Below are 10,623 nucleotides of genomic sequence, written 5' to 3'. Positions count from 1 at the left end.
TGTGTGTGTGTGTATATATGTGTTAAGGCGAAGCAGAACAGAAGCAGTGGAGATGAGGACGACATCTGTGCTTTTCAATAAATGGCCCTTGCAGTACTATTAGCAGGGACAAACTGCAGAGACTGAAATGTAAGTCTGGAGTTGCATCAACATTCTGACTGATGTACAGCCAAGGACATGCAATATTATATCGCTTTAAACATACTTTATTGTTATAATGTGTTAATAAATGAATAAGTGTCCACTATGGGATTGTAGCAAACTGTATGTTTTTACTGTACAATGAATCATGGAAGATGATGAAAGATTAGCGGTCTAATTTGTGTAGTCATTGGCATGTGTGAATTCCACGAAATACACGTCAGCCAAAGCCAAATGAAATATCTGTTCAGTCTTCACTCATGGCTTCTTTGCAACACGGAGCTCTGATGCAAGGAGCAGATTTTGAATTAGTACATGATGAGCCTATAAATTACACTGGGCAGACTGACATCTTCAACAGGCCATCAGGGCGAGCACATGTTCGCCGGTGTCTTCAGAGCAACACGTCTAATACCAAGTGTGTTTATAACAATATAACTTCTCTGACATGTAAACTGCACGGGAGATAAATGACTCCTGTAATTAAGATATGTTGAAATCACTTTTGGTATACGCCATGTCATTGTAAACAGAGGGCCTTCTTCTGTAGCGCTTTCCTTCAACCCCTTACTACCATGTATACCATTGTCATGAGGGTGGTATGAGCTCGAGCTAAGCCCTGCTTGTATTGTATATAGAAGTAATAGTTTCCTCCTAAGATCTTGTGTAAATATGATATAATTGGTCGAGTATGAGTGTCTTTAAAGTGCAATCAGCTTAATGAATAACAGGCTTCTGTTGGGAGCAGCAGAGGAGATGAGTAATGCTGTTGGGCTGAAAAAGAATAGATTATTGAGTTTTTGTCATGGGAATTTGTCAGTACATCAAAGCCTAGACACAATGCAGGAAAGCGGTAATTTATGTTTATTGCGTATTGTGCCAAAGAGGAAAAAAAATCAACTATAGATTGGAATTGTTGTACTTGGCCACAAGTAAGTACCTTGTTATTGCCAAGTGTGACAAATTTGGAGCATTGTCGCAGCTTTGTTGTCTTGGATATTTTGTTGTTTTTCTGACCGTGTTTGACTCCTGTTGAAAAAGCTCCAGTCATCAAAAATCACTTAAGTAGCAGCGGTATAAAAATCCCTGAGTGACTGGGTCTTATATTCTGCTGACTCGCCATGTTCCACGACATCATTTTCCCCTCTCACTCCGAGGGCTGCTCAGCATACTAATTCAGAGCCTTAATTACTATAATTGGTAGATGCAAATTAACAGCAATTGGACTTGACTGGGGTCATAAATCCACAGCTCAGAACTTACAGAATTTCTGGCAATTCAGAGCGGACCACCGTAGGCAGGGGTGCTTAACTTACTAAGTAATTGCAAGTTTCATGAATCATAATGCTTATGAATTCCCCCTCGGCACACACACGGGCCCAGTGGGACTCCGCTTTAAGCCACTGGGAGTCATAGCAAGCAGATTGAGAAGCCACTGTGCAGCTTTGGCCTCTCCACAACAGAAATACCATAGAGGAGCTGCTGGGTGCTAATGGGGTTTGGCTAATAACATTTGGAGCCACAGAGAGAGAATATCAAAACCTCAACTGAACTGAACTGCACACTATTTTTTAGAATTTATGGATGAGTGATTCTATTTATGCTGGTCTCACGAAAAACTCTTTCCCTCTTAGATGTTACTTTTGCGTTTGAACATTTGAATGAATGGCGGAGATCTCACCACAAAATTCAATGACACAGCAAGACATGCACCGTTAGCGTTTCACGTAACATGTGTTCTTTCAGTTCAAATATACAGTAGTCAGGGTCTGCTCAAAACAAAGAACATGGAACACTCATGAAATTTTAGCACATCTGTGTACAAACCTAATTTAGCTTGACTTGGCCGAATTAAGCCTGAGATCCCAATGAAATTTCTACTCAGTATGTATGTTCTACCAAGGGAGCAGAAGCAGAGGGCCTCATCTCTCTTAAACACACACTTACAGGCACACGCATTTACATACACTCCTGCCGCTGTTGAACGTGTAAGCAGACATGTATTGCATGTGATTGTTGGGGAAATGGAGTGAAAAACAGGTCTGGGGTTGTGGGTTCAGGTTGCGGGTTTCAGAGTGACGAGATCCAGAAGCCAACGGCGCTTGGTATTACCCTGGTGCTTCCTGCCCCACCGGTTGGGGATGGGGGGGGGGTAGGATGGAGCTTGAGAAAGGAAGGTAGGGAGGACATTTCAAGCCAAGGGCCAGGATACACTCTGCCCCATAGGATCCCCTCGACAAGAGGCTGTAACACAGCCCACTGCTCCCACACTCCTACCATCGGGCCCTGAGCCTCAACCAGATCCCACTGTGGTTTGTTTTACAACCTTGAACCACAGTTAGCCTTCAGAACCTTAGCATGGTAATCAGGCTCTCCCAAGATTCCACTTTCGCTCTTTTTCAACAAGCCCTTTTACTTATTTACCCATTGGCTCTGTTCAATATGATTCTGTGTCTGTGGAACGCTCTTTGAATGTATTTCACTTTATTTTTCTTACAATTCATTCTCTCCTATCGTGCAAGTTCTATATTCCAAGTCTGGATGTTATTTCAAAGTTGTGTGCAGCAGCGGAGTAAATCCTTCGCTGGTTACACCTAATGCCTCCATGGCATGTGGCAGCAGTGTGTTTCTGCATGAGCTCATTTGCTGTTTATCAGTATATACATGTGCATTAGCTAATGTGTGTGTTAACTGGTGTGTTATGCATGTGCCCAGAAGGTTCCTCCTTGAATCCTATTACCACTTTAGCACACAATCCCAAATCTGCTACATGTTAAGCACTCAGTCCTCCCACACGTCTACTTAATAACACAAATCATGATTGATGCCCTGCACAGCACATGCATAGACCCAAAGAATGCTAAACAGAGGAACATAACTTGCAATTAATTGTCCATTTGTAAATTTGTCTGCGTATCTTCTGTTCAAAGGAATTTGGAACATCATTATTTTTTTCTCAGTGATGAAGTACCAGTGAATCGCTCCTTCCAAGTCCTGCGTTCTAGATACATAACACTGCCATGCCTTCACTATTTTGTCTGCTGTTTCCCACTGGAGGGCTTGAATTGGATGGAGGCTTTGACTTTGAGCCATAATAATGTTGGACGGGAGCCCTCATATTTCAGCTCTGATGCGAAATCGGCCCAGTGGCTTTTCGGACTCAAATTGGGTTTAAATTGTGTCAGAAGAGGGAGAAATGTTTTTTAAAATAATAGCCATGAATGCCATGAAACAGAGCGTTCTTACTGCAGAGCTTTTGATCCGTTTTTATAAATAGCAGAATTTTGTCGTAAAAAATAATGTTTCTGTGGTCTTTTCCTGCAATTAAAATAAGGTTGGCTCAGGAACAAGGGCAAAACTAAGTACTTGTGTTTGAGAAGAATTTCTCTCCCGCTCTCTCTCCCCCCTCTCTCCCTTCCCTCCCTCCTTGCTTTCCTCATCTGTGAAAGCATGTCATTTATGACTTGTTATTTTCATTTTTGCTCCATATTTTCCACATGGTAGTGGCAGGCAGATGTCTGATAATGGCATGTGAGACCCAGCAGAAGGGTGTGTTCCACCTGCCTCGCTCTGTATGTTTTTAGTTCGTCCGTGTATATGGTGGGCAGAGCGAGTGCAGTTCTTTCCCAAGGCATTCTCTGGTTCCTCTTGGCCAAGCAGTGTGGTCTTCACATGACCAATCAAATATGTCAAACCGCCAGTGTTTTCCCCCCACATGTACAACAAGAAAATCTGGCTTCAATTATTATTGCACCCCAAGGGGAACTTCCAAAATTCCTCCCCTCCTCATTTGTCAGAAATGAAGCTCTCTCGTTTCCTGCGATTGGCTGAAATATGTCTTTTGATATTAAATCACACCGGTTTCCACTGGCTGCATGACCAAGACAAATGTTTATCATATTTATTTATGTCATTGGAGATGACCCTGCAGCTCAGCAATGCAGAGACTTGGCTGCAGACTCCCATGTAATGTTGATTGTGAGTAAGAGAGTCTCCTAAATAAGCTGAAGTTAAGAGATAATTTGGAAAGCATATGAGGTAACTGTGGTTTGTTTAATGTGAAAAATACCGTTTAGGGTAGGGGAGGGTGATGGAGGTACTGTTACAAAAGCCCTAATGAATCTAGACTGACACATCCCACCCAAATCTTACAGGGCTCTTGGTTTGATTTATATTATACTCTGTTGATAAATGTGGTTCCAAATGTTGATTAAGGATCTGTTTCACTTGTTTGTATGTCAACAAATCCAGCTAAATCCAGTTATACACCTCTGATCTCCCATTGCCATTGTTTTTGTACTTGGTGCTTATTGTCATAACATCACGCTCTGGTAGAGGCCTTTCCAGTGTGGCTAAGGGAGAGAAACGCTATATGAAAATTGCCATTGACGTTGCCGAAACAAATAAAACTACTCATGCTGCCGCTACATCTGTAGCCATTTTAAGCCCTTATTTATACCATTTAAGCTCTCATTTGAATTCACCAGCACAAATAAACATATCATAACGAACCGAAAGCCCTGATGTCATATGCAGATGTTGAATTTTGATTATTCCTTTTGCCTCGTGAATTCGTCAGGATCTTGTCTCTCAAAGGCAAAATAGATGACATCACTTTTTCTTGGCGCTGATGGGACAGTGTTTGCTCACTTGACTGTAGCAGTTCAGCTACAGAGACAGGCACCGCTGCCCACTCCTGACATATCTCTACATCTCTTCTACCATATTACAGTTTGTGTATACTGTTTCTGGAGACAGAAATAGAAAAAGAAAGGCTGTAAGAGCCCCAGTCTCCAGACTACTGTGCCGTCCAGCCAGGGGTTTAAGCAATGTTTACTGCCAATGATAAGCTGGCATAAATCAGAACTTTATAAAAGGCAAATGATTTCACCTGAGGCCTGTGTGGTTATTTATCTGAGGCCTGGCTGTACAAGTACCAGCGGTTTTGATTTGCTCATAAATCATCCTGTAAGAAATTTGTGCTACTAAACCACTGAGTAGGCAGAGAAGTCAGTAGTGGTTAGGGCCTGCTGCCAGAACCTCTTTACTGGTTCAGTAAAACAGACTACCTGGTCTACTCCTGGAGTCATGTACTTCATTGTAATTGACTATATAAAGTACAGCCTGACTCAATGTGACCCCCACAACAATAAATAAAACCTATTCATGTTTTATACTTTTAGTTGGTCTTGGACACCTGCTTGTTGGATAAGACTTGCACAATACACCCTGCAATATGTTGTCGACCTGATACACAGCCTAGCCTGGGCTTCCTAGAATTATAAGTGCACTATATGCTTGATAAAGTGATTCGATCAAAAAGCGTTTTCACTCTCTTCCCTCTAGACGTGCACTGAACCTTGGCATCCTGCGTGACCCGGGTTCAGAGGTGGAGGACCGTCAGTATCAGATCGATCTCCAGTCCATCAACATCGGAACAGCTCAGTGGGAGCAACTCAAGCCAGAGAAAGAGGGAATCAAAGGAGGTGTGTCAGCGGAGAGTGAGAGGAGCTCCCAGAACCCGGCCCTGGAGTGGAACATGGCCAGCAGGTCAGGAGATACTTCAATATTTGCATGTTAAGAGTAAGGGGAAGCACTGAAGCTATACATAGATGTTATTGACATAAACATGAAATTATTGGCACAAAAGAAATCTTGGTGCATCAAAAATAGTAAAATAGTAAACATAGTGTATCAACAGCCGTTTCCTATCAGGCTTTAAAAAAAATTCTGTCTGTAATATCTGGTGAAATCATTGATAACCACAAGCAAAAGAACAAAACACTGACATATATCCCTCTCCAGACAAGTCAAACCAGGACTAAAACGTTTGTAATTACAGAAACAACATTTGTCTGGTAGTCATTGTTTGCTGACCTGTTTCCCATAAGAATTTAATCATAAAAATGCTCAATATGTTTGATTTTTAGCCTGTCTGCCTGCTAGTCATGACAAACTCATATATTATTGGATAATGTTTGCATCATTTTAGCTTTTTCCTTATTATCAGTAAGTCAAATAAAAAGTATTAACCAAGAATAATTCTTTATTAGTAATACATGATCTGTATAATCAAAGCCTGATATACTGACCTTAAGCCTCTTTGTCACTTAATTATTAGAAATACATAAGAGCCATGCTGTTGCATTTGGATGAATCCCTTACAATGACCACTGGAAGCATAATTCGCATTCGTTACACCCCTATTCAGGTGCTGTGTGTGCGATGTACTGTGAATGTCCCAAAATGTATCTCATCAGTCTTGATGTGGGAGCAGCATGTAGTTATTGAGTTAGCTCCCTATCATGGAGCCTCTCCGTGCACAGTCATAATTACAAACCCTGTCATTTTTTATAGACTCGGGAGCTAAAACAAGCACGAGTGTAACAGCCTGTTTGGCCCCATGTCCTTTTTTTTCCACTCATGTTTTGAGAGGGAACAGGCCCAAAAATCACAGAATCACAGGCATAGAGTCCAGATTTGTTCCCCGTCAACTAAAAATAAGCCTTGTTGAAGAATGCAGCACAGAGTCAACACGGGCCTGATTGAGACTGAGCGCTCTCAGGTCAGCAGGGCTTAGAGTGAAGCGGACTGAGATACACACACCTTTCACACACAGACACACTCAAGCACACTCACACAAACACACTTGTACATACTCATCATGAACACTGATATTTTCTTTACTGTATGTCATATATGTCTGTGATACTGATGCTGAACCCTCAGGCCTTAGACCTGCCGTAAGACCCATTATTGTAACAACCAACGTGTCGTATGTTATCCCCACTCTCTCTCTCTCGCCCCTCATTTCCTGTCAGCTCCCTGCTGCATACTGTCTAATTAAGGCAAAAATACTTTAGTACTTTAGTAGTAGAAGTTAGTTGATTTACCTCTTCCAGGTTGAGCCAGCCAATACATATTTTGCTGGCAGAATAAGGCTAATGTAAGGTTAAAGTTGAGGTGCTTTTAAAATAAAACATCAAACTTGTCTAATACATGGGGCTAGCATCAGTATAAAAGAATAGCAAAAGCAGTCATGCTGTCATTTTGATGCTGTCAGCCAGAGTGACTCAGAATGAGCAAACAAGTAGAGCTTTAGTTTTTGACATTTCAACAAGACAAAGGAGTGGACCTGTGGGATGGTATCTCTAACCACTAGACCACCCTGATTTCATTTTACTCTCCTTCTGTCTCCCCAGTAGTTTTGACTATTCATCCCCAAATCCTCCTCTGTCTCGACCTTCTCTAACCCTGGCAGCCAGGGTCTGTTTTAAAACAGCCCTTTTAAGTAGCGGACTTGGACCTACGTTAGAGTCTGACAAGCTCATATGAGCAAGGGGCTACTGAGCCTCAATCCGCTCACATTTTTTCTTTTTTACTCTCAATTTGTCTCTCTGTCGGTGAAAACGGGGCTGCTCAGGCCTAGAGCCAAGGCCAGATTGTCTGACAGGGCAATGAGGTGATATTTTGGGCTCACACTTTGAGCTCCAGAAGATACTGAATGCCTTTTGAGTAGACTCAACTTTCTTTAGACATACTATAGCTGCAGGTCTTGATTTCTATTCAGAACTTGATCATAGGATGACCTAACATGTAGCTTAAGAGTTATGTCTGTACTCAAAGGATTGACACTCTTGTATTATACTGTAACATACAACTGTAAGGTGACTTAAGTTTGACAGTGACTTGCTGCCAATGCAGAGAGCTGTAGCGATCAATCAACTAATAATAGAATGTTTTAGCATCATCTCTTCTCATTTTCATATCTTTGATAATTAAGAGTCACACCAGTAAGTAAGTAAGTAAGTATGCTTCTGTGTGCTCATGCTGACAAGGTCAAAGTTGCTGTCGTTGAGGTTTGTGAATTTCACCCTAACCCTCATGTTTAGTTTCCAAACAAATCATTCAGGGTGGCTGTGGTTGCCTCCTCGTTCCCCTTTCTCCTTGCCGTGGCAGAAGCAGCCCTGGAGGTTCTGTTGGAAAATGGGCTTTGCTGTACTGCTGTGTGCTGCACTGTATATCCCAACCTCAGCCACCGCCACGACCAAGTCATAACTGAACTTGTGATTTTAGAATGTTCCAACACACAGAGGAAAGGGGAGTCGAGTTCACAGCTTTACTTGTCTGCTGCAATCACCCGCAGGAGTACACCACCTCGCTTGTAACAAGTTTTGACACACACCACTTCCAAAGTTCACACCTTTCCCTCATTCCCTACATCGATACCCCCCTCTCCCTCTCCAGCTTTGGACTTGTGGCAGTTTTTCGGGTTCAATTCCAGTAGTTTGCGGATCTGCAGTGGCCTCAGTTGGCTTCCTGAGGTTTTGTGAGGAAATTCCAGCACCGTGGATCCACTGACAGGATCTGTCCTCGTCGCAGTGTGTAGTTGCCGGCTAGGAAAGACCCTGTGTCATGGAGCTGTGAACTCTCTGCTGCTCCCCTCCTGTCAGCCACCCAGCGCAGGCCCCTCTCTTTTTTGTCCATGCCACGGATATCTGCACTTACTGTTCACACTGCGTAGCTTTGTATGAAAACAAAGTCACTCTTTCCATCTTTTGTGCGTTACACCACACCCATTCAAAGGTACACACACACAGACACACAGAGTTCTCCAGACCAGTCAGGACCCCATATTACTGGTAAACTGAGCCTCACGCCTCCTAGCTTTGCTGGTGAAGGATAGCACCTGTCCCCTGCAACGAGACACTCATTGTTTCAATCCCTGTCCGAGGGGAGATTAGCCAACACCAATTGGCCTCACAGATCATTTCACCTCGAAATTAGGGCCTCCCTCAAACTCTCAACGCAAAGAAATGTGTCCGAAAATAATCCCTTAAGGGCACTGGTATTGCACAATTGTGTAGCAAAAGTGAATATGATATTGGTTCTGGTTAAGTACTGTACTGTAGGCCACCTAGAAACGCGGCCTTTTATAATCCTAGCCAACTATAAATATTGGAAGCCATACCACTTGATTGTTTTAATAGCAGCAGATGTGGCAATTAACACCACCTTATAAAGCCCACTTGTATATTTGTTTTACTGCTAACAAATGTTCCCACAAATATGACTTGATTGTGGGAATGAACATTAGTGAAATGGAGACAGTTGATGTGAGAAGGTCTCCATTTGATCTTGTGTATACAATTAGGGGGTGTTCCCAATTGAGACTTGTCAAATAACGCCTCACTCTGTCTCCGTAACCGTATTCAAGCTTCCAACTAAAATGTGTTAGACCAGAAATTTAAGAAAGCTCACTTATGGGAATATTTCACAGGTCTGGCCTGCGAGCGTCTCTTATTGTGAGTTCAGCTCTTCATGGTTTGAATTTAAAAAAGCCAGAGCGAGTTTGAAATGTGTGTCTGCCTGTCAGCTAAGAGCAAAACAAAAGCTCAGTTTTGAACATTTTGTGGTTTTGACTGTGTTGTGTTGACTTGCCATTCGTAGGCAGATGGGACAGTCTTACAAATATTTTACGACTGGTAACCATAACATGTTATTAGTAAATAAAAGCTGGGGAATGAACAAGTGGTCTCGTATGGTTGCTGTTTGTGTTGAATCACTTACCAGAACTATACACTTTTAACTCAAATATAATTCAGTGATTGACACTTTTTAAATGAAAATGTCCATTCATTTGAAAGGATATCTTTCTAACCGGAGAACCTTGATTATAATGATCTCCAAATGTTCAAATTCATCCCATAGTTAATCTCACTTTTTTTACATTAACAGCCGCATACAATTTAAGGAACCTGTCTGAAGAAGTGTCTGCTAACAGTTTGACCCTGTATGTATCTCTGTTCAGCATCAGGAGGCACCAAGAGAGGCGGGCCATCCTGACACCGATCCTGACTGACTTTTCAGTTCGGGTGACTGCTGCCCCAGCCATCATCTTCTGTAAGAATCTGTCCCCTGACTGCGGACAGGCAGAGGTCAGTATTGGCTTTTTATGATCTTTCTCTTAAAAGCATCAACATTTTCTACACAAGTGAATTTATCTGCAGAAAACTGCTTGAACAGTGGAAGTAAAAGTCACAAATGGCTGTGTTTATATTTTTAACATCGAAGTTTAATATCTGATCCTAAAGACAACAGGTCATGAGGATGTAAGGGTTTGCTTAAACAAGAATTTTCTAAGAAATTCACAGTCAGTCAGAGGTTACACATGTTTCTTCATCTCATCTACTTTATAGAGGTTTGTTCCTGCTTACGCGGACTTCTTGTCCCTTTGACCACGACCTGTTTACAACCATTGATTGTAACATCACTCACAATTCCGTTGTCGTATGTAGACATAATTGAATGTGAGATGTCAGAAGTATTACTTTTGCCTCTAACAGTACGTAACTACTCATTAGGAATCCTTCAGCCAGTCCGCCGTGTAATTGGAGGCTTTTGACTACAGAGTTTTTCTGCTGGTATACAGCTGATGTTTTCTGGCACGGCTCTCTTTGAGACTGCCTGGCCTCTTTGATG

At 42.2% G+C, this 10,623-nt stretch overlaps 1 protein-coding gene across 3 annotated transcripts in view; it reads left to right on the top strand.

Moving 5' to 3' along the window:
- The window catches only part of LOC118336017 (vacuolar protein sorting-associated protein 13B-like), a 313,914-nt gene that overhangs the window by 195,836 nt on the left and 107,455 nt on the right, over positions 1-10,623 (top strand). For all 3 annotated transcript variants that reach the window (XM_035672549.1, XM_035672551.1, XM_035672550.1), the window contains 2 exons: positions 5,488-5,691; positions 9,953-10,079. In XM_035672549.1, coding sequence (XP_035528442.1) covers positions 5,488-5,691; positions 9,953-10,079 — 331 coding nt within the window. The remainder of the gene's footprint in view (positions 1-5,487; positions 5,692-9,952; positions 10,080-10,623) is intronic.

Source organism: Morone saxatilis, unplaced genomic scaffold, assembly GCF_004916995.1.
Source record: "Morone saxatilis isolate NCDOM2014 unplaced genomic scaffold, NCSU_SB_2.0 Contig24, whole genome shotgun sequence".
NCBI lineage: Eukaryota > Metazoa > Chordata > Actinopteri > Moronidae > Morone > Morone saxatilis.
This window is presented reverse-complemented; position numbering and strand designations above follow the sequence as displayed.